At 50.3% G+C, this 24,561-nt stretch overlaps 7 protein-coding genes across 8 annotated transcripts; 5 read left to right on the plus strand and 2 right to left on the minus strand.

The window, feature by feature from the left end:
- Positions 1 to 3,045, plus strand: J3458_004283 (uncharacterized protein). The gene is made up of 3 exons (XM_066118123.1): positions 1 to 1,795; positions 1,851 to 1,962; positions 2,018 to 3,045. The coding sequence occupies exons 1-3, from the start codon at positions 367 to 369 to the stop codon at positions 2,151 to 2,153; spliced, it is 1,677 nt and encodes a 558-aa protein (XP_065976722.1). The 5' UTR covers positions 1 to 366; the 3' UTR covers positions 2,154 to 3,045.
- Positions 3,046 to 7,722: 4,677 nt separating this feature from the next.
- On the plus strand, positions 7,723 to 9,567 carry J3458_004284 (uncharacterized protein). The gene is made up of 2 exons (XM_007809927.2): positions 7,723 to 8,620; positions 8,704 to 9,567. Exons 1-2 carry the CDS (start codon positions 8,587 to 8,589, stop codon positions 9,303 to 9,305), a joined length of 636 nt encoding a protein of 211 aa, XP_007808118.2. The 5' UTR covers positions 7,723 to 8,586; the 3' UTR covers positions 9,306 to 9,567.
- Positions 9,568 to 11,180: 1,613 nt separating this feature from the next.
- J3458_004285 (uncharacterized protein) lies at positions 11,181 to 11,574 on the plus strand (the record flags this gene model as incomplete). Its single annotated transcript, XM_066118124.1, has 2 exons — positions 11,181 to 11,388; positions 11,462 to 11,574. 2 exons carry the CDS (start codon positions 11,181 to 11,183, stop codon positions 11,572 to 11,574), a joined length of 321 nt encoding a protein of 106 aa, XP_065976723.1.
- A 1,243-nt stretch (positions 11,575 to 12,817) lies between these two features.
- Positions 12,818 to 15,446, plus strand: TUB2_2 (Tubulin beta chain (Beta tubulin)). The gene is made up of 6 exons (XM_007809925.2): positions 12,818 to 13,285; positions 13,342 to 13,409; positions 13,482 to 13,536; positions 13,611 to 13,924; positions 13,999 to 14,297; positions 14,433 to 15,446. The coding sequence occupies exons 3-6, from the start codon at positions 13,520 to 13,522 to the stop codon at positions 15,015 to 15,017; spliced, it is 1,215 nt and encodes a 404-aa protein (XP_007808116.2). The 5' UTR covers positions 12,818 to 13,285; positions 13,342 to 13,409; positions 13,482 to 13,519; the 3' UTR covers positions 15,018 to 15,446.
- A 25-nt stretch (positions 15,447 to 15,471) lies between these two features.
- J3458_004287 (uncharacterized protein) lies at positions 15,472 to 17,553 on the minus strand (the record flags this gene model as incomplete). Its single annotated transcript, XM_066118125.1, has 2 exons — positions 15,472 to 17,392; positions 17,453 to 17,553. The coding sequence occupies 2 exons, from the start codon at positions 17,551 to 17,553 to the stop codon at positions 15,472 to 15,474; spliced, it is 2,022 nt and encodes a 673-aa protein (XP_065976724.1).
- A 3,176-nt stretch (positions 17,554 to 20,729) lies between these two features.
- On the plus strand, positions 20,730 to 21,691 carry J3458_004288 (uncharacterized protein; the record flags this gene model as incomplete). Its single annotated transcript, XM_007809923.2, has 3 exons — positions 20,730 to 21,099; positions 21,155 to 21,561; positions 21,623 to 21,691. The coding sequence occupies 3 exons, from the start codon at positions 20,730 to 20,732 to the stop codon at positions 21,689 to 21,691; spliced, it is 846 nt and encodes a 281-aa protein (XP_007808114.2).
- Positions 21,692 to 22,303: 612 nt separating this feature from the next.
- Positions 22,304 to 24,387, minus strand: J3458_004289 (uncharacterized protein). Of its 2 annotated transcripts, XM_066118127.1 has the most exons (4): positions 23,877 to 24,387; positions 23,494 to 23,806; positions 23,028 to 23,405; positions 22,304 to 22,942 (listed from the first exon to the last, which is right to left on the minus strand). In XM_066118127.1, exons 1-4 carry the CDS (start codon positions 24,084 to 24,086, stop codon positions 22,383 to 22,385), a joined length of 1,461 nt encoding a protein of 486 aa, XP_065976726.1. In that variant the 5' UTR covers positions 24,087 to 24,387; the 3' UTR covers positions 22,304 to 22,382. The 2 variants fall into 2 exon arrangements, with proteins under 2 accessions (XP_065976726.1, XP_065976725.1); XM_066118126.1 differs by lacking the exon at positions 23,877 to 24,387 and having other exon boundaries at positions 23,494 to 23,871.
- Between the last annotated feature and the right edge of the window lie 174 nt (positions 24,388 to 24,561).

The following is a 24,561-nucleotide window of genomic DNA, read 5'->3' on the forward strand; positions in this document are numbered from 1 at the left end:
GTTGCAATGCCAACCCGGGCCAGGGTCCGATTACACCATCCTGTCAAAAGTGGATAAATGTCGACAAGGGAAAAAAATAAAACAACAGGCGAGAGGGAAACTCTGCACAGTAAAACCGTCTTTTGCTTTGCGCAACGCTCATCCGCGGTCCTCTGTGTGCGACGGGAGCCGATCCATTCCTGGTCTCGTCGGGCGGGAGTTGTTGGAAACGCCGTCTCTGCAATCTCTCGGCGCGCGCGCGCAATTGGGAGTTTTTGATTTTCAGTCGGGAGGCGCATCTTGCCATGGCGTTCAGGAGCTTCATTGCCCGCGCGAAAGGCACCGGGGGCCACCACGGAGCCATCGTGGGCAACAACACCAAGAGCTATGGGACGACGACGACGACACCAACGGCTGCGGCGGACCTGGCCAACGACGCGGGCTTCTCGTCAAACGTTGAGCAGCAGGATGCCGCCCCGGGGGTCATCAGAACGACTTCAGGCCCGCCGCTCGGATACGACGCCGCCGCCGACGACGACGACGACCACGGCGGCGATCTCGTCACGGCCGGCGAGGGCCGCAATCTCAAGCGCGGGCTGGCCGAGCGCCATCTGTCCATGCTCGGCATCGCGGGTGCCATTGGAACGGGCCTGTTTCTTGGACTTGGCGGCGCCGTCCAGCGCGGAGGTCCTCTCGGTGCCTTGCTGGGCTATGCCACCGTCGGCCTCGTCGTCTGCGCCGTCCAGTTTGCCCTGGGAGAGGTCGCGGCGCTGCTCCCCGTCACGGGCGCCTTTGTGCGGCACTGCCGAGTTTCTCGTCGATCCGGCCTGGGGGTTTGCCATTGGGTGGAATCTGGTCTACGGCAACATCCTGTCCATCCCCTCGGAAATCACCGCCATCTGCGTGCTCTTTGAGTTCTGGACCGACGTCAACCCTTCCGTCTGGATCGTCACCTTCATCGTCCTGACCCTGGTCGTCGGCATCTCGTTTGTCCGCATCTTCGGCGAGGTCGAGTTCTTCTTTGCCGTCTTGAAGATTCTTCTCGTCGTCTTCCTCATTGTCCTCGGCCTCGTCATCGATCTCGGCGGCGTCAGGGGCACGCCGCCCGTCTACTTCAAGTACTGGGACGACCCGGGCCCCTTTGTCGAGTACATTGCCGCCGGGAGCTGGGGCAAGTTCCTGGGCTACTGGAGCGTCATGACGGGCGCCGTCTTCTCCTTTGCGGGCGTCGAGTCCATCGCCATGGCCGGCGCCGAGACCAAGAACCCGCGCAAGGCCATTCCCGCCGCCTGCAAGAACGTCTTTGTCCGCATTGTGCTGTTCTACATGCTGGCCATTCTCATTGTCGGCATGCTCGTGTCGAGCCGGGACAGCAGGCTGGACAATGAGAGCGGCGACGCGGCACAGAGTCCCTTTGTCATTGCCGCCTCGGCCGCCGGCATTCCCGCCATCCCGTCTGTTGTCAACGCCGTCGTCATCACCTCGGCCTGGTCTGCTTCGAACCAGAGTCTCCTGGCGGGAACCCGTGTGCTGTATGGCCTGGCCGTCAAGAAGCAGGCGCCCAAGGTTTTCCTGAGGACCACTTCCTGGGGTGTGCCCTACGTGTGCGTCTTCCTCTTCATCACCTTTAGCCTCCTCAGCTTCATGAGCCTCTCAAACGATGCAATCACTGTGTTCTGGTGGCTAGTGAACTTGACCGCCGCTGGCGTCTTGGTCTCGTGGATTTCCATCTTGATCAACCACATACGCTTGCGCTTGGCCATGAAGGAGCAAGCAATTCCAATTACTAGGCTGCCCTGGTGGAACTCCTGGACATGTAAGTACCTCGGCCACCTTGAAGGAAAACGAATTGCTGCTGATATAACCCCGAGTGTACTCGTCGTATTTCGCGCTCTTTATGTGTATTGTTATCCTCCTAACAGGCGGCTTCGCCGTCTTCACCGAGGGCAATTGGAACGCTAGCAACTTTGTCTCTGCGTACCTGTACGTTGATGTCGCCTCCCTAGACCTAAAAACTTGGTTTGCTAACCCATCGTAGCGACATACCACTTGTTTTGGCTGCGTATTTCATCTGGAAGTTTGTGAAGAAGACCAAGATTGTCGCACTGGCCGATATTCCCCTACAACGGGCACTTGAGCGGGCGGACCAGAAGTATGAGTCCCTGGCGTCGTAGAAAGCGACTCGACTTATAATGACGAATTTTGTATATACCGATACTTGACATAGAGAAGTGATTTTCTTATCATGTCGTAAAAAAGCTATCATCAACTCGAGGGCTATCAATGGGTCCAAGATGAAGACACCGCGAGACATGGCTCAGTCGGCTGTCTCGAGTTTCTGTCTTGGAGCTGTAGCGCTCATCTCGGGAGCTTGTTGCAGTTGCGGCGTTTAAAGACCAAAAAGGGTCCATGTCATTGAATGATCTCCAGGCTTGGTACACTTATTGCCAGTCCGAGTTCCTCGCTAAGAAGGATTGATGTCTCCTTCAATTCTTACATGCTCGCCACTGGGACTATAAGGAGCCGTGGTCTTGCTGCCTTTTCGAAGAGGTTACTCTTCAAGACACTAAAAGACACTATATTGGTGGACAACTTGGGACATGTAAGACGGCAGCCGCAAAGTTCCCCAGCGAGCGATCTAGAACATGCTCTCTCAATATACATGAACCTAGTATGACACGAGCGTCAGCGACTGTGGAACCCTAGCGTCCTCATAGATACTCATGACTAGCCTTTGTTGCGTTCGGATCAATGAGAATAATCTTCCGCCCGTCATTTATTGATTCAAGACTGTTCGGACCAAACCGGTCGAGTCGCCGGCAAAAATATCGGATTACATGGCGGCTTGAGATCTCATGTCGGGCCGCAAGACATTTGTCAAATCCTCAGCATTGGATTATGTCAGGTTAATTTGCGAGCTTCATTGGCTTGCCCGCAACAGGTGTGTGTCGTAAATGATATGTTTGGCTGACGACGGCGTTTCAAGAAGAAGAATTCTATACGATGTGTTGAGCGGATGATACTTTTGGTCATACCACAAGCAAAATTACTATAAGACTAAGCTGGAGCATGAAGTGCTAGCCGTTGCTAAACAGCACATGATGCCGGGAGTATAAAGTGTTGTCTCTTTGAGATTGACACCAGATGTAGCTTTGTGAATTAGCCAAGACCGAGGTTATATACCTAGGTACATGTAGCTAGTTGGTTGGTTTAAGCACCATTCAAGTAGATATCTGGGAGTTCATCGTTGCTCTCACGGCGTTTCCCTTCTCAAGATAGCTTGTTGCCACATAAAAGACTTGGATCCTTGCTTTTTATCCCGGTCCGAATCTGGACCCTAGAACCGGGTGTACAATTTGGCGCGCTTGATGAGCTGAAAAGTGAAAACAATAAACAACCATGGCATAAACGCAACCAATCGGCACTTTAACGGTTTCTGACTACCGTGAAAGTAGTAGAAGCATCTTGCATCTTTATTCCCCTCCAAGGTACCACAAAGTCAGCGGCTAATCCTCACAAGATGAACCTGGCAGTACAGATGCGGCAGAGATTAATCGTTATAGCGGCAGTTTCGACCACACACGAACCTCTCTGTTCTTGGTCACAACGATATTATGTGGAAATACGGACAAATGTCTGAATGCGGTGAGGTTGTGAAGCTGGAAGTTGACGATGAAGTTGGTGAAGACAGAGGTAAGCGATTCTGGTTCCCTGCTGGACATCGGTTTCTGGACGGACTTTGGAGGGCTCGCCTGTAATACGACAAACTCCTCTTCCTATAACGGCATCCCAATTGATGTGATGGATGACTTTCTTTCCCCTTTCTGCATGCATGATCACCCTGACAGCTTCCTGCTGGTGGTAATCAGTATTGAGAAACCTACTTGTTCGTATTCAAGGCCGGATAATCGGTATCGGCACTGAATTCGCTAGCTAATGCAGCTATAAAGAGGAATGAAAGTCGTGAGCCATAAAGTAACTACATTCTTTAACACGAACCTGGAAACGGTAGTCTCCGACGTGATAGTCGTCATCAAAATTACCAAAACACTTGGGATCTAATTTGTGCAAATGTAAGCGCAGAAGATGCCGCATTCTACAATATAGTTCTTCGTAATATTCACGATGAATATGCAAAGTTAATGCGCACCCGTATCGTAGCCTCTTGTCCGCACGTTGGAAGGCTCAAAGGAGTTGCATGAGACGGCTCGCGAAGCGACCAAAGCTCTCGACACCGCCCATATCAAGCTCTACTCGTGTTGAGTTGTTTCAGCTTGTTAATCACGTCAATGCAAAGGATTTAAGAAAACACCCAAGTTGTGTATCGTGAATTCCAGCGTTGATTGACCAATCTACACCAAAAGTTCATCGATAATGGTTGCAAAGTTGGCGATCCAAATCCGAAAGCAACATTCTCATTCAAAACCGAATGAAAATTCAAGAAGCCTGGGTGTTTCGATAGTCAAATTATCCAAGACTCTCATGAGGAGATACCACAGCAAGAGCTGGCAGGAATCCCGGAAGGTCTCATGGCTCGATTAAACCGGATTGAGGAAACCACGGAGGGTAGTACTGAGTTGTGGTACGCAGAAGTTGATGATCATTAGGAAGAAAACTATGAATATCGTGAACAGCGGGTTTCCCAATAACTTGGAGCATTTTCGGCGCATTGATCTGCTTTGCGATGAAACCGCTCGCGTGTTAAGCTCTCGGCATTACCTGGACTCGTCTACACCTACGAATTTGTGTACCTTGTGCTCGACCAGCTCGTCGGAGATCGGAGCTCATGACTACGCAGAATTCCTCGGGCCATTTCTAGCTAGAAAGTGGCAGACAAGCGCGACGCTGTGTCTGGCAGTGACGCAAAGTTGTATCCGTGGCACCGAGTATATTGCCCCAACAGGCAAACGAAGACCGTCCGACTAGATCAGGACGGAACCCTGCAGTACTTTGAACTCTGATTCAGACTTTTGAATTAATTTCTAAAATATGCTATGACCTTCTGGATACCTGTTGCAAGCGTATTCTTACCGATCAACAGCACCAGATTGGAGCCGGTGACCATCTCATACGGCATACGGACGTTCTCATGCACAAGAGAAGAAAACCCACCCACCTGCGCTTCCCCATTTTCTCTTCGGGATACGCCTTTATCAATTTCATCTCTTTGAGGACTTGAGACAGGGAGTACACAGCCCTTGTGGCGGGTGAGCGGAGTTTGACAGCTCCATATCAGACGGAGATGTGACGGACATGCTGATTGAAACACACAGAGTCTCGAAAAGCCTGAGGACTCCAATTTTCTACCCATTTCCGAGCACGCTGACAGCAAACAACGGCGCAATACTCCCTACTTATCATGGGCAATCCGCAGGTGGTGTCGTCTCATGAGCTGGGCCACCTGGTCCGTAGCCTGTGAACAAATACTAAACATGCGTGCCCTTGTCGACGCACCTATTATAATACTCGAGTGGCGGGCATGACATGTGGTGACGAACCGAGGGTGGAGTCGCGGAAATTTTATGTAGGATTCTTTCCGACAATTACGAGGGAGGATATTATTCGTCTAGTTTGTGAGATGAGCCTCACGGTGTAGGTAGATTCTATACCGTGCCAACAATCCCACAGATGCCTCAGAGTACTTGCACATCTTCGTGTACTGCTTCGCCATGTATGTTGAAAACAAAAGAAGCGGCCCGCGGGACAAGATTCCACTGTCAGCGAGAGGAGGCAAGATAGACAGAGTTGCAGACATTCACGGATCTCGCCGGCCGGGAACAAAAGGTGGATGCATTCTTATCGTGGCTGGGGTTGTAACAACCTCACCTTGTCAGTCCACTTTACCGTCGCAACCAGGTAAGAGATCTCTCTGTCAGTAGACCTGGTGGATATTTCACAAGCGAGTCTGAGGTCCATTATGGAGAACGGTCAGCACGAGGTAACTTGTGAGGCCTTGCTCTTGTGTAGTTGTTGACTGGCTTTCCTCGCCCATGTTACGACTTGTGACAAGGCCTTGATATCAAGGGCTTGGAGTCGAATGACTCTATTAAATAGTAATCTTGTAGGATGTCAAACATCCTTGGTTTTCCAGGAGAAAGGAAGGGACCAGTAACCACTATATATACATGAAAGAAACAACTGTGCCCAAGGCTCCCAGCGGGTCATATGTTCAGTCTGTGTAACCTCTAGGTCCTGTATCGGCGATGCCCCTTTGTTGGGCGGTGAGGTTGTTGAGCTTTAACCGTGTAACACGACTTGACTCTCACACTGATGCGGGTGACTAGGACACCTGAAAATGAAGTCTTCTGATTCTGATTCACATGCTTAGGGCTAGTTGACTCATTTTATTTTATCATGCTTCATGATGAACGCGTGACAGCAATATGATCCGGAGCATCTTCCATTTTTGCCTCGTCATTGGCATTGTCCAGGGTGAGCTTGTCATCACTTTAGTGTCAGACTGAGTCGAGCTGGCCCTGTTGACTCGCCTCATCCGGGACACACTGACTGTAGCTTTGAGGCACTCGTTGACAAGCTGTAAGTTTCCGGTTCTCCGAACAATTAACTGAGAGCCATAAGCCATCCTGTAACGATTGGCAGCTATGGATAGCACTGAAGGTAGGACTTGTCCTTGATTGAATCTATCCAATTGGGGAATCGAGGCCTCTTACAGCCAAAACTGATCAAAAAGGATGTTTTTCGTTGTCAGCTTGTCAGATGGAAGTTTGTTGCATTAACGCTTCATAGCTACCTAGGTAGTTTTGACCTCGTTGAGGACATCTTAATGATACGAATGATGATTCACAATGGACAATATTCCAATCCACAGGATCGACTCCCCATGGATAACCTCTATTGAGAGTAGTTTCGTGTGCCAGGTCTCTCAGCTGTAATTCTTCGAGATTAAAATATGCAGTCGACTAGATGCGGCTTCGCATGAATTGATCCTTCCAAAACATGTGCGGCCGGGACTCTGTTTGAAATTGCATTGACATCCGAGTCACGAACTGCTGCCTCCGGCGGGCTACTCATCCAAGACAAATGGCAACTTTCAAGAAGGAAAATATGTCACTGCCATGTCCAACTTGGTACCCGACGATTTTGTATCCTGACTAGGATTGAAAAGGTCAAGTAGCTGCGAGGATGGTAAAACAGGGGAGGAGGTCAATGTTAAAGCAGAAGGCACCTGGGCTGGGAAAATATGACTTCTAGCAGACGCAACCATGCCCCAGCTGATCAATGGCATAATAATGATGAGGCTGGATGAGCTGAAACGCTAGGGCTGATGAAGCTTGGGGCTTAAGAAGCCAAGGCTACATCATGGTGGGATGAAACATTATTATGGCGACCAGATGGGTTTTACCAAGGGGACTGGGATGGGCGCATCATTGACACAAAACATGAGCTTCTTTGTTCGCCAATGTTTGGATCACCATAATTTGGGCCCCAATACAAAGCTGCGTGGTGAGGAGTCCTCCATTGAAGATGACGGCGAGTGCATAAATCGGGATTGCGAGTCTCCGACCATCCGGGCGATACCCTCAAGAGCCTGGCGCCAGAAGCATCAACTTCGTGATGGGTTTTTGAGTTGCAATTGAAAGAACATTGATGGACGCAACGTTGTATGGTGTCTGTGTCACGGCTCACGGCTCATCTCACAACTCACAAAATCCACAACTCACCCCTCACCTCTCACACCTCATTTTGATAGTAGGATGATGGCTAAGCTTACGTAACCAAAAACACGCACCGCTCCTGCCCACCCGTGTTTGCATGGACGCTTGTAATCATCTTCTTTGAACTCCATACTCGGTAGCGATCAAGGGCTTTCGTTAAAGCGTCAAGGCAACGAGCATCCTTTCTGCCTGCCATATACAGAGTCTCCCAATCATCTAGCCAAGGCGGACCCTCCCCCCCTTCTTTAATCGCGTGACAATCAGCATTGACGGAGCTGAGCTGCGGCTGTTTTCCCAAACGAGGCGAATTGACGACAGAAAACTAATAATACGCATCTAGGTGCTGGAGAATAGCTACCAAGGGGGATCGACAACATTCGTGACGATGTGGGAGGTTTCATCGTCGTCTGCAAAACCCTACTATCCCGGGTTTGACTGACGCCTCCTGTCGCAAGTCTGGATTAAGCTGTCACGGATCGGCCCCCATCCCCATCCCAGCCACAGACGGCCATGCCTAACCACCAGATGCGCCAGAAAGGACGAGGATACTACTGGTCGAATTTTGCCCTCCTGCAACAATTCACCATGGGTCATAATGTCCGAGATCAATATCAAGTTTCATCTGGCTGGTGTCGAGAGGAACTCACATCAGACCAACCGAAACCCAGATCTGCGTTTGGGCTTGATCAACTTATATAAAGGCGCCGCGATGGCCCGATCCCAAAAGTTCTTGGTGGGATCCCATTCACACTTACTTCATCCCGAAGAATAACTGGCAATAGTCGACCTGGAGTCGATTCGTTTCTTTCGTCTTATTTTTTTGTAATTTTTTTCACAGCTTCTGATTAATAGCGCCACGAGTTGCCATTAATTTGTACTTAAAAATTTCCATTCAATTTTTAGACAATTTATTTTCTTGCCAGACCTGAAGATGGTTCGCGTGGCCTTTGTCTCTCTTCTTTCATGTAAGTTTCGCAACATGACTATATCTATATCTCTAAATGTATATTACGTCTCGGCTTTGGCAACTGACTCTTCTCCCGCTTAGTGGCCGTGACGGCTTACGCTGCCGCACTTGACCCTTCCGAGTTGAAGAACGTCGGTGCTGGAAACGGCAAGCAGTTTATCACCGGCAAATGCCTTAGCAATGCCGATTGCTCAACTAATTGCTGTGCCGGGCTCAACGGCGGCGGCGTCTGCTCTGCCCTTTCCGTTGCCACCGCCGCCGGCAAGACTGGTTGTGGATTTGTGGGCAACAACAGTGCTGCTGGTGGGCAGAACAACGGTGCTGCTGGGAACAATCGCGGCAATGGCGGCAACAATGGAGGAAACGGCGGCAACAATGGAGGAAACGGCGGCAACAATGGAGGAAACGGCGGCAACAATGGAGGAAACGGCGGCGGCAACAATGGAGGAAACGGCGGCGGCAACAATGGAGGTAACGGCGGCAATGGAGGAAACAGAGGCGGCAACAGAGGCGGCGCTGGGGGTGACGGGGCGCAAAACTTCGGTAACGGGCAGGGCCTGCAGTTTATTACTGGCGTATGCCAAAGCGATGCCGATTGCATGTCTGGATGCTGCGCCAAGACGACCAAAGCCTGTGCCGCCCCGGGCGCTGTTGGCCCGGATAAATGCGGATTCGTCGCCTAGAGCAACGGCTTCGTTGGGTGCGGGCGACAATAACTGAGGCGGACGGGGCGGCCAAGGCGGTCAAAACTGAGGATTCTCAGTAAACATACTTGGTGGCGATTCCAAACTTTGGTGGGATCATGTAGCACCTGGAGGAAAGGCGGCCGACTGAATTGTACACTTGGTGCAAAGTCGAGCCCCATGCCCAAGGATGCCAAGGAGCACCTGTCACATATTTCTATCCAAATTGTATGACAGTTCGAATATATCGTGTTAAACAAGGCCAGACTAGTAGTTGGTTCATGCGTGATGCTGCTTCTGTTCAGTCGAGTCTTGAAGCAGCCATCTACTCTCATAGCCGCCGAAAGCGATATAGAGGTTGTCGTCGTTCATACGTTCCTGTCGCCGCCTGCAAGCTCAAAAGCCATTCGGGGCCGTTGTACCGGAATCCAGGGACTGCATAACAAGGTTGGAGGACGGTCGGCATTCGTTCTCGATTCGGCACACAAGCTTTGTGCCATGGTTGCATGGCAACACCAGACAGCTTTTGATTCGTTGCCCAGATTTGTGGATTATTTAGATCCGCCTCTTGCTGGATTTGATCACCGAACAAGTGCATCGCGAAAACACACATCGTATGCCAATTGCAGGGCCTGACCATGCCCTCCCTTGCTTATATTCGGCGTCGGCTTACGCCCATCAGCAGTAAATCCCACCCAGGCGTCTCGTGGACAAGAGCAGAGGCTAAAATCCACACGACCTTCCCGATCGGTACTGGCTGACCGTTGACTAGGATGACCGGGGGGCTGGGATCTTGATCTATTATTCCACTTGCCAGCAGTTCATCCTATGGATGGGAGGATGGATGTGCGCTTTGACGCCATCTCGGTACCACAAGATTTACACGGGGGGCTCGGCTGAGATCTAGGAAATCGGCCCATCTGGTGCTTTCTTTGGTCCACGTACAAAATGTCGCCTCACAGGTCTGTCTCAGCTTGGCCCCAAGATGCTCCAGTGGCACAGAAAAACGACTCGACGGCCTCAAAAGGAAGCATTCATTCATTTTTTCCTTTCAGAGGATGGATACCCAGTGGCAGCTCATCGTGGCGCTCTCTGATGTTCCGTTCGCAGCTCGCTCCGCCTGCCCCAACTTCAGCTCGACCGACAGAGGCCCGCAACCAATACACGCCAAAGGCAGGCATCTCACAGCTTCAAAATGGGCCATCGCTTACTTTGACCAAGTGGAGAGGCCATCCCTTCGGAGAGTCGGGGAGGGCCGCCTCATCCCCAGACAATCGCCGCCAGGGGAGCTGGCCACTAGGACGCCGATCCACGACCACGACAACTCTCGACCTTCCAAGATGCGCAACCTGAGCCGGCTCCCCCCACCCTCACATGGCATAGATAAGGACCTCTGAGTGGTGCGAGTTTGGCGGTGTCACAGCCCTGGGGGAGCTAGGAGGCGTCGGACAAGACTATACGATGTATCGTGTTTGTGTTCAGCAACCGAGCTGACGGCAGTTTGGCCAAATTGACTTTTTGACTTCAAGGGCCGCGCACCAAGATCGACAGTTGCCATTCTAAGAATGGATTCGGTGCCACAGGATTGTGTGTATCTGAACTTGGTGTCGGTGCCTCTCTCGGCCGACTGCGGAAGAGGTCTCGCATTATAAAAACGACGCCGGATCCTCCATCAAGTCCGGCTCGTGGCATCCGTGCTTGTCGACAGAGTTTATTTCGCAGTGTTGCCGCTGGTCCGTCTTTGCCGCCTTTGCCTTGAGACGCTTATATTCATCATCCATTGCTCGGCATCCGTCAAAATGCACTTCTCCATCGTCGGCCTCCTATCCCTGGTTGCCCTGATCAGCGCCGCGCCTGCGAATCTCCAGGCTCGGGATGCTACCAACTGCGGCGGCGTCCAGTACACCGCCGCTGCTGTCCAGGCCGCTGCTGATGCTGCTTGCCAATATGTCGAGAGCGGCAGCCATGCCGGATCCTCCGACTTACCCTCATCGATATAACAACTACGAGGGCTTCGACTTCCCCGTCGACGGTCCCTACAACGAGTTCCCAATCCTCAAGTCTGGCCGAATCTACTCTGGTGGTATGTCTTGGGGCCGTGACAAACTACTCTGTTCGATTTCGTCTTGGGGGTTATCTACTGACTTGCTTGACAGGCTCCCCTGGCCCTGACCGCGTTGTCATCTCTGATGGTTGCGACCTTGCTGGCGTCATCACCCACACTGGTGCTTCTGGAAACAACTTTGTCGCCTGCTCCGGCACTTCGTAAACGGTCTTTTTTTATATCTTTCGTCTTCACTGGGCGAAGCCGAGGTTCTATGGTGTGAGACGGTTATCAACCGCTGCTATCACTTGCTCTCCTTGATCTGTACATATGTTCTCTGACAAGGGCCGGGAGTCCTTGATGTACATGAGCACTTCAATTTAAATAAGAGTATATTCTGAGAAGACTCGTCCAATCGACTCGTGAAATCGATTCCCGATATATGTCTGAGGACGCAGCGCATTCCCCATGGTGCCCAGCAGTATGTCGTGCTCCAAGACAAATCGTCGAATGATGGAAGCCAGTCACGGCATCTCCCAAATTACCCCTTTCGGCATGTTCCACCATATACAAGCATACATACGGTGTCCATCACAGCAGGGGTGAGCGGAAGCTTACAAAGCCGATGTGCATGGCAATTCCAACTGCCCCTTTCGTAGAGCCGCCAATGTGTAATATTAGCGTTCCACGCGACGTGCCGGGGAACCATTGGATAGGCTCCAGTAATTGTCAAAAAAGGCAGACATGTTTCCCAGAGTGCCCAGCAGTCACACATCAAGAGGTGTGATGAAATAGGCACCCAACCATGCAGAAGCAAATGATGGATGTAGAGCCGCCGCCAATAATGTACAGACAGGCAGCAGCGTATGGCCGTATCGTCATCAAGAATAATCATCAACCTTCACATGGGCACCTTCCCAACCCAGGTTATTGAAAATTACCGGCAAAATCTCCGACATGGACGACATGGATTGAGCATGGCCCAGATATTGGCCGGGCTGCTATCCACGAAGCAGGGCTGTCTTTATTTCTTGTCGCTACACGTATCGGCACAGGAGAATAAAGCAAAACAAGAATGTTGATACCACTTTTCGGTGTCCCATTTCCCAAAAGTCGACCGTCGCAGTATAGCCACATGAATCCCGCGGGATGTGCAGCTACCCTATACTTCCTAATCCGGAAACCGGGTGAGTTTATTGGCAGCTTCATGGGTGAGAACCATGTACACATATATATACTGTGAATGAGCCACATACTCGGTAACAAGCTTCCCTTTCAAGATTCAAGGTAGCCGTGAAAGCGACTCATGCCTCACAAGCAACTGCCTCACGTGCCGAGACGGGGTCTCTGGCTGTGGCACCCACCAAATTCCGTGTGCCGCCTCTGCACAAGCCCCAAAGCGGCCGGAATGATGGTGTCGGGCAGAAACATTGGTCACGGGAAAAGGAGCTCCTTGGTCTTTTAATATCGCTAAATAATGTCAGGCCGTCCCCACAAGTCTTTCCAGGCAATAGCGTTAGCCGTCGGCGTTGGTGCTACCAGTCGACCAGTTGGACAAGGCCGGTGGTCTGACCAGAAAATAACTGAAATTTCGAGGCTGCCTAACAGCAAACTCCGGATCCAGCGTCGCGTTCCCCGTTCCCCGTTACCCTGGGCACCAGGCTGCGAAATTCGCTTCACAGAAAAATCCACTGCGAGGTCGGCGGCTCGCAATTTCCCATCTTGTTATTTAATTGTCGCCTGTTTCCTCAAGACGCGGCCGGCTCACGATTTGTCATCTGCTTGCTTGCTGTCCCTTTGAATTCGTCGCGGGGCCACCGGAACCAGCAGCCATGCCTGAGATTGTGAGTCTCTCGCGTTACGAACCTGCCGTCCTCCCTAACTAACCTATGACGTAATTGTCCATCCATAGGTTCATCTCCAAGTCGGCCAGTGTGTAAGCCAGAGCCCCCAGAGTTACACTTTTGCTGGATATCATCTAACGCCATGTAGGGCAATCAAGTTGGCACCGCCTTCTGGCAGACAATCCTAGGCGAACATGGCTTGGACAACAACGGACTGTACGTGACTCGCAGACGTCTATATCGGCTGGTCGGCCAGCAGGAAACGCTAATCTGTCATGCCCTGCCTAGGTATACCGGCGATTCTCGAGTTCAGCTAGACCGTGTAAATGTCTACTTTAACGAAGTACGCAGTATGACACTTGCCCCCGTCACTCTTTCAAAAAAGTGCACATCCTGACGCGCCATTTCTCATGTTAGGCGTCGGAGAAGAAGTATGTTCCACGCGCCGTGCTCGTCGACTTGGAGCCCGGTACCATGGATGCAGGTTCGAGCTGGGCCGTTGGGCAGTCTCTTCCGCCCAGATAACTTTGTTTTCGGACAGTCATCTGCTGCCAATAACTGGGCCAAGGGTCACTACACTGAAGGCGCAGAGCTGGTTGAAGAAGTAGTTGACGTGGTCCGTCGTGAGTCTGAGAGCTGCGACTGTCTTCAGGGTTTCCAGATTACCCACTCCCTTGGCGGTGGTACTGGTTCCGGAATGGGCACTCTGTTGTTATCCAAGATTCGAGAAGGTATTGATTGACCCATCATCATGGCTGGGTGGCTTGACGCATCGGGGGGCCCGCTAACGATTCGGTTGTACCAGAGTTCCCTGATCGCATGATGGCCACATTCAGTGTGGTGCCGTCCGCTCAAACATCGGATACCGTCGTGGAGCCGTACAACACAACTCTGTCGATTCACCAACTGGTTGAAAACTCGGACGCCACATTTTGTATCGACAACCAAGCCTTGTACGATATATGTCAACGAACGCTCAAGCTCTCCAACCCGTCAACTGGTGACCTCAACCACCTGATCTCGACAGTCATGTCTGGAATATCTACTTCTCTGCGGTTCCCAGGCCAACTGAACTCTGATTTGAGGAAGATTTGTGTCAACTTGGTGAGTGCGGTCTGTGTCGTCTGTAAGATGTTCAAACATGGAGCGTCAGTATCCTGAACAATATTTGCGAATCACAGCCCCTGGATTGTTCGTCCTGCTTCTCGAAACTGTAAATTGACGTTTCGTTACTCCTAGGTTCCGTTTCCACGTCTTCACTTCTTCATGGTGGGCTTTGCTCCCCTTACAGCTCGTGGCAGCCATGCATTCCGATCTGTCACGGTGCCCGACTTAACACAGCAGATGCTAGACCCTCGAAACATGATGGCGCAATCTGACTTCCGTAATGGCCGCTTTCTGACATGCTCGGCCATGTTCCGTGGCAAGCTCTCCGGCAAGGAAGTGGAAGAGCAAATGCGTAAAGCCCAGGACAAGAATTCCGCCTATTTCGTGGATTGGATCCCAAATAATGTTCAAACATCGCTGTGTACCGTGCCGCCAAAGGGTTTGAAGATGGCATCCACATTCATAGGAAATTCTACTGCTATCCAGGACATCTTCAAGCGGGTCGGGGACCAATTTGCCGCCATGTTCCGTCGCAAGGCATACCTACACTGGTACACTGGTGAAGGTATGGACGAGATGGAGTTTACCGAGGCTGAGTCGAATATGAACGACTTGATTTCCGAGTATCAGCAGTATCAGGAGGCTACTGCGGGTGATGACCAGGAAGGAGATTATGATGAGGCTCCCCCTGCTGAGGAGCATCTGCATCAAGACTGAGGGCGGAGGGAAAGAGGAATGGACAAAATGTTGGCAAAAGCAGGTGATTAGTTAGTTACATGGACTTTTCGCGGATGGTAATATCGAAAATACTGCAGAAAAATGTTGCAATGACAAATATGCGCTCGCAGTATTTGGAGTGTTTCTTTCACAACTGGCAACCAAGGCTATGGCAGTTGCACGTATTTTCTGACGGTGAGAGATATTCTGGAAGCCAACCACGAATTGCCCTTGGCTTTGTGGGAGCGGTAAGCTTGGTCCTGAGAGAAGCTTGGTTTCCGATGTACGATTGACGTTAAAAAAGGTCAATAAATACCCGCAATATTCTACATTCATTATGAGTTTGGTTAGACAAGTTGGATTCGCGGGCCAGCGCCAAATTTGCCGCAAAATATCTCCTAACAATGATCCTAGTGATCCAGACGTGCCCCTAGTGTCTTTCTCGGCAATCTTCCTATTCGTGTCGATTATCATCCTCTGGCAGGGCTTGTGTGTTATGTAATTGGTCGTCAGATTCATTGTCACTTTGCTGCGGGCTTTCAATTGCTGTTTCCCATGTAGTTGAGCGGGAGGTCAAACACGGCCAACACCCTGCTTCCATGAGACTTTCTTGCTCTTCTGCTGTATGAGGAGCATGTTTGAATATACTTAGTAGTTCCTCAAATGCAAGAGTCAACTTTTCCGTCGCATCGGGACGCTCCTGAATTACTTTGCTGAAGTCACCGAAGGTGTATTTCTCGTCATATTTGAGGCGAAAATGATTCGTGTTCGCCAGTATACCCATGGTTTCGAGGTCTCCATACTTGGCTGTAATTTCGAGAAGATGCGGTCCTTTGAGTCGAGGACATGTTGAATAGTGGTGCCACCGCTCAAGAAAAAGCCTCAGAACATAGTGACTATTATGCGTGATTGCAACAGTTAATGGTGTATCGCCAGTGATGGTGGCTTTGTTGATTTCGGCACCATACTCCAGAAGAAGTATGGCTAGAGAAGCGTCATTATTTTGCGCGGCATGGCAAAGGGCCGTCTTGCCGTCTACGCCGACTTGATCAACTTCGGCCCCAAAATCCAAGAGAAGTTTAACAAGGATAGGATCGTCAGACCTTCGAGCGGCAACATTTAAAGGTCCACCCTTGTTGATACCGCCAGGAAGTGGAGGGTCCGGATTTGCACCTGCATCAAGCAGGAGCTTCACACAAGCTGTATGACCCTGGGCCGAAGCATTCGACAATGGACCAGATATCTGGGAGTCTATAATGTTCGGATCAGCGCCATATCTGAGCAAGGTCAAGATGGAATGGCTATCCCCCCGGGCCGCAGCCCACGCCAAGGCTGTGCGGCCCATAGAATCTTGCGCGTTGATTTCACCAGGATGAGAAATTAGTTCTCGCTCCAAATCGCCGATTGAGAGACCGAGAATGATTCGATGTGTTCGAGTAAAATTCGACTCCTCTATGAAATCATCGAGATACTCGCTGCCGTTTGTGATGGCACGAAGAGCCCCGGCAGCGGACTCGGAAAGATTACCCTCCAGAAGGAAATGACATGCCTTGATACGGGGGCTATTATCAAATGCGCCAAGTGGTTTGTAGTCGACACCAGCGCCTGCTTGTATCAAGAATTTGCAAGTCTCATACTGTTTACCATATAATGCCCATCGTAAAATAGAATAGCCCCGTGTGGTACTTACATCACGAGGTGACGCCAATCCCTGGCGAAACAAAAACTTCAATCCGTCCATGTTTCCATTCAGAGCAAAATTGACGCATTGTGCATTGTCGGGAACTCCCCTCAAGGTACGAAGCTGCAAGGAAGGCCCTGTTGTTTGGTGGTACGAGAGTTCCATCTGTATAATATTGGACCAGAAGTTAGCTGGAAACCAGTATTCCACGCTGACTTTGCTCGACCGAGAAGCTTGACAAACGGCATTGTCACATTTTGGGCTTAAAACCGGTAATCCTGTATAACCAACAAATAAACGACCCAGCAAGTTGCTCAAAAATGCTGGCGACGAGGAGCGCTTGAGAGTGTGGCAAGAGCAGTGGCAGTCTCTCCTACATGCGTTTTCAAACGGAGTGACACGAATACCAAGGCCAAAATCAGCTTTCTGTGAGCTAATAGAAAATGTGCCAGGCGCCGCGGACCGCGTCTTTGTCTCTCTTTCGGTTCCATATGCCGACTTGACTTGGGTATACTGGCTCATTTGTAGTCTTCGTGATTGTTCTTGCAACATCTCTTCTACCCTTGCAATACGGTATTCAACCCCCGTCAGAGTGTCCATGAACTTCTCGTTTGTGACAATTTGCATTCGAGATGCTTGGGTCGTCGAGGCAGATATTGTCTGAATGTCGAGCCGAATTCTGAGCAAATCCTCGCTGTTTCGGGGTTAGTCCCAATGATGACAATCCAGAGAAATTTGCGGTACGAGCCCATACGAATTTTCTGCGCCCAGCATAATATTGAGGCTGCTCTTGACAGTCCGTATGTTATCCTGCAGCTCCTTTAAGCGCTCCTGGTCCTTCCGCCAAGCATGCATCAAGCAAAGTGGTGTTTTCGATGTCAAGTAAACGCGAGTCAAATTATTGATAATGCTTTCAACTTCGTTCAACTTAATCTGACTTGCTTCAACAGATGTGGCACTGCCGAATACTTTGATCTCGGCAGAGAGACACGGTTTTGTATCAAGTCGTTGACCTGCAGAAGCACAAGCTCAAGATCCGCCACCTCGTTGCCAACAGCGTGGATTCTGCCAGGTAAAGTTTTGCAGAGGGACCTCAAGTCTGAAATTGACAAGCATATTTTCGACGAAAAAGTAAACTATGCCAGTAATACTAGCAGCCAACGAGATAGGGTCCATGATCAGGACAGCCGGTGATCTCTGCGCTTTGCCAGAATATTGAACATTGAAGGTACATAAAGGAGGTGGCTCACCAGATACACAGGGAAAGCGGGCCCTTCCCCTCCTCAGCCATTGTGTTACCATTTACTCCGTATACAAAACGTGACCGACCAAACATTTCCCCGAGACAACATCATTCAAGAGGCTGGTTTGTCACTTCCCGAGCACCCTTGCCTAGCAAAAATATTGAGAGATTTTTAGTCATAGGTCCTTATTGACTTCCTGCGCGATGAAATTCGGTCTGTGTTTCCACCAACTCCTCATCCCAAGATGGGACGCGTACTACGTTGACTACAATGGCTTGCGGCAGAGGATCAGAGGCTCTGCCCGTAAAATTGGCGCGGCTGACATGCTAGGCAAGATTCCCTGATCTATGAGCTCTTGCATATTCTAACTGTTAGAATCAGAGGTGTCTAGAGACCTTGAGGCCAATATAGCATCCGTTGAGACGTATACGTTGAGGCTCTTGCAGTCAATCACTTCTCGTGAAAGCGAAATACGCTCCAAATTTGGCCTGCCTCTGAGCCCTGTCACTTTACCGAACATTGAAAGTGTCCATGGGCTCGAACTTCAGATTGTTCGAACTGCTTATGAAGATATACTGTCAGAACTAAAAGACCTTCGATGGTTCAATAGGGTCAATAACATGGCAATCGAGAGAATTTTCGCCAAGATTGGCAATTATACATGTGAAAAGAGTACTTTCAATCTTTTCCATTCCCGCTGGGCTGCTGTCCAGCAAAGCATAGATGGATCTTGGGCTGAGGCATTTGGAAGAGTAAATAAGCTCGTGTTCGAAATGCGCCAGCTACTCACTCAACCTAGACTTGAAACGCACTCTTGGTGCATTACTGCCCTGCTCAACGATCGTATAACAACCCAGAATATGCATGATCAGTTGTACAGCTATTTTAAGAACGACCAACGCTCTCTTATAGAGAAGCATATCTTTTCAGAAACACCCAGTAACATCACCATGAGGGGTGATAGCAATTCGCTCGTTGGCGACGTCTTTCTTACTTCAATAATTTATTCGGCTAACAATACCGCGGCCCTCACTCTCGAAATGACGATGCGTGAAGGAATGAGCGCAAACCAAGCGTTCGCTTTTGTGAAAATATACGGCGTGGCGTCGCAGAGTTGCTTTTACCAGCTGCGTACCGAGCATTTAAATTTTGCCAGCGATCAGTTTGCAAGGTTGCTCAACGCACTTGGTCCGAAAGCGATCGACTTCATACAAAAGAGCGATGGCCAAGGATGTCTTCCTCTGCACTATGCGGCTCAATATGGCTTAGACTCGGTTTGCGAGGCTATAGTATCTCGTTTGATCACTATGGGCGGAAGTTGTGTCCACGATACGCTGATGTCAGTCGACCTTTGTGGGCAAACACCGCTCCACTGCGCAGTGGCCTCAGGGAAGCTGTCAGTGCTTGGAAATTTGCTTAGAGCATTATCGGCGATCGGTGCCCACGAACAGGCAATGTCTAATGCTCGAGTTGTTCTTGGAAGCCTCCTGGTTTTGGCAATAAGGGCACACGCCGAGGAAATGGCAAAGATGTTGCTGGAGCATAAACCGGATCTCCTCTACCAGTCTTGTCGTGGTGAGACGGCTCTCTACTGTGCTTCACAGGCAGGATACATGTCCATGGCTCACCTTCTTGTACGACAATCATCCAGGGGCGAACAAGGGATTGACGTCGCTGAGAAGACAAGAGGCTGGACACCACTAATAGCAGCATGTGCTAATGGACATGCCGAAATTGTCAGGCTTCTATTGCAGGCTGGTGCTGAACAAGACACACACGATATTCGAGGATGGACAGCTCTGGAACACGCCATATTTCGGGGACACCATGCCATTGCGGAGCTGTTTAAAACCAAGCCGCCAAATCATCCTCACGACGGACCTGCTGGTGCTATCGGAGATGTTAGGAAGGAAGCTCATCTTGTTTGTAATATAGGTGAGAAGATGCTTATTATTCATCTTGGGAGTACCCAAGGAGGACACTGTCGAGGATTGCTTCATTTGGAGAACCTCAGCTCAGATAACGGCTTTCACTCTCGCCAAGAATCTCCCATGGAGCTTCACATCTCCGTACTAGGGACCGACTCCGTTTCAAGGAAACTCCAGTTGCCAATTCTAGATGACCAATTGCATAAGCCGCTGGTTTTTAGAGTCAGTCATGACATTCCGCTGCAGATAATGCTCAAACTTTATCGCTGCGAATCCATCAACTCCAAGGTTTTAGTAAGCAGCGGTACATCAAGTCTGGATCAAGAAAGCCTGCTGGGAGGGAAACATGAGAGCCTCATCCGTGAGCGCACAATTTATATGTTAGACAAGGAGACTTCAGCTCCTGCCGGTACTGTCCTGCTAAGCTATGTTGTCGCCAAACCATTCCCAGGCTTGCCAAAACTCGGTACCAGCAATCAACTCGGACCTGAAAACGCTTCCGTTCAACTTGTTGGGCATAGAGGTACGTCGATTTATCATGAATCTCTCTCGTAGTCAAGTAATACTAACAGGAGGGACTCTAGGATGCGGACAGAACGTATCAAGTCGGTCGTTTCTCCAAATTGGAGAAAATACGATCATGGTATGTCAAACGTAGATTCCGGCTCAGAGGCTAGTGTACTGACATTATTAGTCGTTTCTCTCTGCTGCAAAACTGGGAGCGTCATTTGTTGAGGTAGGACAATCCTTTCACTAAGCCAGATCAATGACTAACGGACTGCAGTTCGGTAAAGAGAACCCCTAAGCCAGAGGTCGCATAAACTCTAATAATCCGGTAGATCTACAGGTAACCAGAGATATGGAGGCTGTCGTATACCACGATTTCTCTCTTAGTGAGTCCGGCACAGACGTACCCATTCATGACCTCACCCTCGCGCAGTATCAACATGTTAGCAATACCCATGAACCGCAAAGCTCAGCTTTGTGCAACTCGGTAGAGAGCTCGGAGTCTTTGACGTATACCAGGAAAAAGCCACGTGCCTGGTCTTCCGGGGAAGAATCCCTGTCTAAATCGACAGAGCTGCGAAAGAGACTTGAATATACTGTGGACTTTCAGGCCAAGGGATTCAAGCCGAACAGCCGTGGTGATGTTGTTCAAGATTCCCTAACAACGCTAGAAGAGGTCCTGTTGAAGCTTCCTCTTGAGGTCGGTTTCAATATAGAAATAAGTATGTGAACATGATCTCTTCAGGAAACCCGGAGTGATTCTAATCGGTTGGCAAGAATACCCTCGCTTACATGAAGCGGCCGAAGCTGGAGTCGCTCCAGTAGCCATTAACATTAATGACTTCATCGACGTGGCTCTCACCGCCGTTCGAAAATTTGGCGGAAAACGGCAGATCATTCTTTCATCATTTACCCCCGAAGTGTGCATTCTTCTCTCTGTCAAGCAGTCAGCGTACCCGGTCATGTTCATCACGAACGCAGGTAAAGTGCCCATGCAAGATCAGGAGCTGAGGGCTGCAAGCCTACAAGCAGCCGTGCATTTCGCCCGCTTGTGGAATCTAAGCGGGATTGTTTTTGCCTGCGAAACCTTCCTACACTGCCCGAGACTTGTTCAGTTCGTGAAGAATATGGGCCTAAAATGTGCTTCCTACGGGTTGTTGAACAATGATCCTGCAAATGCAATAGTAAGTCCTTTTTCATGTAACACTTGGCCCAATAATCTGCTGATGTTGGATTGTTGGATAGGCACAGACGGTAGCCGGTATCGACATCTTGATGGCAGACAGAGTCAAACTCATCGCAGACCTACCTTAGAAAACACATCGTCTTAAATAACTCTTCACCACGGCCTTGATATGAAACATGGAATTATTCCCAGGAGATGAAGCTGATAAAAAGACTATTTAGATGGACCAGGAATAGACACGATCTGATATCTATTCATTACTTCTTCGAGACAGTGTATTGTGTTGCAGTGACACAACAGTGGCGGCCAGCCCTCAAACTGAAACCAAGTTCCCGAGTTCGACTTGCTGCCGAATTCTCCAAAGCACCTTGGAGGGAGCAAGAAGTGTCTACTGTTGACGCTGCTTTTATATTCATGTCAAGCTGTCTTGTTTCTGAAACCACCTGCTCTTTTGGAACGAGTTGTTTGTGTGTGGGTGGTGCTAATGAACAGATAGACGGCGCCACAATTGAATTGTTCGAGGGCCATTTATGAACTCCGTCGAGAACAATGCTCATAGTTTCAAAGACCTTCCCGGGGGCGTAATTTGGACTTTAACCGGCAGAATCTAGCATGCCAACACCTGTCTTTGTCTTGATCTCTTGCATAGGCGTTTCATCTGGGACAAGAAAACTGCACTCACACTCCAAACAGGCAAAGAAATGCGTTATTACGGAGTACGTTCCGAATATATCGGGGGGGTGGACGAAATGAAAATTCCAAGATTTATCGTCTATCTGAATCTAGTTACATAGTACACTAATATAGAAATACATACGTTTAATGTTCCTCGGTGCAGGATAAGTCGCCGAGTTCCATCCCAGCCTGGGTGCCTTTCCAGGTGAACAAGGCGCAAAGCACGGGAATGAGCGCCGCCAAAACCATGCCACATCCAAGAAAGCCGGCCGTGACGCCAAAGCCAATTTGGAACGCCGGGCTATCATGCTTGGGCCAGATACGGCTTCCGTAGACACTGGAGAAGTTTCCGAATGCATTGACCAGCGCAAGAACAATCGCACGCTTCTCCGGCGGCAGACTGACCGTGTTGCTGGTCCACGACAAAATGAGCGGCAGCGCTGACCATATGCCCGCCGCCACGAAGCACACCGTGACGTAGCGAACGACTGAAGTTTGCACGGCGGCGCACACTACACTGCAGGCAAATCCTAGTCCGAGAGCGCCCGTAATGTGCCAGCGTCTATCGCCGGTGCGATCGGATGACCAGGCGAAAATGTTGAGGCAAACAGCCGCAACAACATAGATTGGCACCGTCATGTATTGCGCTTTGGTGCTGTCTTTATACATTGTGTGGCTAATAGTAGGAATAAAATAAGAGATGGCTAAGAGGTTATTAGCGCTTTTCTTCGCCTTTGTGTGTGTGTGTGTGTGTGTGTGTTGTGAAATCGAAAACGGGGGTCAACTTACTACCAGCCCCAACAGCCAGCATATACAGGATGAGAAACATGTACGTCCTGGGGTCCGAAACCGCGGCCACAAACGCCTGCCAGTGACTCAAACGCTTGTCCGAATGGCCTCCCGTCGGAATGCCGTCGTGAATAATCCGAATGGCAGCCAGCTTGCGCTCCTCCGGTGTCAGTCGCTTCGACGTGCCGGGATAGTCAAGCAGGACGAAGAAGGCAACCAAGGCCACGCCAACAGTCGCGACTCCCTCAACAATAAACAGCCAGCGCCAGCCGGCAATTCCATGTGCGTCATGTAAATGGTCAGTGATGGCACCGGCCAAAATCCCGCCAAAGGCACCCGACAACACAGCAGCGGTGTAAAAGATGCCAAATCTCTTGCCTAGAAGGTGTTACCCTGTTAGTCCCCTCTTTTCTTCTTCTTTTTTTTAAACACCAGCTTCAAAAGACTCGGAGAGTAAGCCACGTACCTAGCTCTGCTTTGGTGTACCAGCAGCTAAGGTAATATAGGACACCAGGGAAAAATCCAGACTCGATGCACCCAAGCACGAAACGGAACCCCAATAGAACGCCGTAGGTTTTGGAGATGGACATTAATGCGCTCAGTGCGCCCCAGACGAGCATGGTGGCTGGCAGGAACAGGGAAGGTTTGCTCCGGCTGAGAATCATGTTTGAAGGGACTTCGCAGATGAGGTAGCCGAAGAAGAAAACGGATAGAACCCAAGCGTAGCGATTGTCGTCGAGATCAAGATCTACCGCCATGCCGGCGATTTTGGCATTGCCCTGGGCTAGGGGTTAGTTGAGGTTGTACAAATATACGTTACACAACGTCGGGGAGTGGGAACAAGCTCACAATGTTGGTCCGGTCGACATAATTGAGAATGTACATGATCCAAAGAATCGGCATGAGGAACAAGTCAATCTTCCTCACAAGCTTCTTCTCCTCGGGCGAATGAGGCACATAGCGGCGCAGCGCCTCGGCCAGCTCAGGCTCATTGCTGACCACGGGAGACATCTTCTTCCTCACATCATCGAACGAGTGGGTTCTGTCACCGCCCGCCATTTGCGCTTCGCACTCGGGGCAAATGTCTCTGGCGGCTATGCAAGCAGTCAACTGGTGCTACAGAGACGCGCATGGGGGCCGGGATTGCTGTCCAAGGGGATCAGTCAACTTTAAGACGATGCTGGAACAACGCATCGGATCGTACCACGACCAGGTCCTTTGGCCGGTTAGGATGGCACGATGAGTCGTCTGCCTTCTTCCCCTACGGGGGCAGCTGCGAGTTGTTGCGAAAACCGACGCCACAGCGCTGAGTTTGGCTTAGCCGTCACAAGTTGGTAGGTGTTCTGTTGTAATATGGAGAACAAGCCGTGTCTGATGTCGGAGGTTCCAGGTCAGCAAGCGGCACGGCTGGGACCGTAGAGAAGCCATTGGCCTCGTGTTGCTGATTTGCCCCACTTTTCCCACGCATCTGCTTACTCATTGGTCGATGGGAAACAACATTCGAGAATCCAGAATCGAGATTCTACAAGACCGT

Source organism: Metarhizium acridum (genome assembly GCF_019434415.1).
Source record: "Metarhizium acridum strain ARSEF 324 chromosome Unknown scaffold_29, whole genome shotgun sequence".
NCBI classification, from domain to species: domain Eukaryota; kingdom Fungi; phylum Ascomycota; class Sordariomycetes; order Hypocreales; family Clavicipitaceae; genus Metarhizium; species Metarhizium acridum.

Excerpts from the sequence above, each read along its gene's own strand:
- J3458_004289 (XM_066118127.1), bottom strand. The coding sequence starts at position 24,086 with ATGGCGGGCGGTGACAGAACCCACTCGTTCGATGATGTGAGGAAGAAG. Across the intron at positions 23,807-23,876 it reads ATGTCGACCGGACCAACATT|GGCAATGCCAAAATCGCCGG; the intron begins GTGAGCTTGTTC and ends CCCCTAGCCCAG. Across the intron at positions 22,943-23,027 it reads GCTGGCTGTTGGGGCTGGTA|CCATCTCTTATTTTATTCCT; the intron begins GTAAGTTGACCC and ends ATAACCTCTTAG.
- TUB2_2 (XM_007809925.2), top strand. Across the intron at positions 13,925-13,998 it reads GTTATCCAAGATTCGAGAAG|AGTTCCCTGATCGCATGATG; the intron begins GTATTGATTGAC and ends CGGTTGTACCAG. Across the intron at positions 14,298-14,432 it reads GGAAGATTTGTGTCAACTTG|GTTCCGTTTCCACGTCTTCA; the intron begins GTGAGTGCGGTC and ends CGTTACTCCTAG.
- J3458_004284 (XM_007809927.2), top strand. The coding sequence starts at position 8,587 with ATGGTTCGCGTGGCCTTTGTCTCTCTTCTTTCAT. Across the intron at positions 8,621-8,703 it reads CTTTGTCTCTCTTCTTTCAT|TGGCCGTGACGGCTTACGCT; the intron begins GTAAGTTTCGCA and ends TCTCCCGCTTAG.
- J3458_004283 (XM_066118123.1), top strand. The coding sequence starts at position 367 with ATGGGACGACGACGACGACACCAACGGCTGCGGCGGACCTGGCCAACG. Across the intron at positions 1,796-1,850 it reads CTGGTGGAACTCCTGGACAT|TGTACTCGTCGTATTTCGCG; the intron begins GTAAGTACCTCG and ends TATAACCCCGAG. Across the intron at positions 1,963-2,017 it reads AACTTTGTCTCTGCGTACCT|CGACATACCACTTGTTTTGG; the intron begins GTACGTTGATGT and ends AACCCATCGTAG.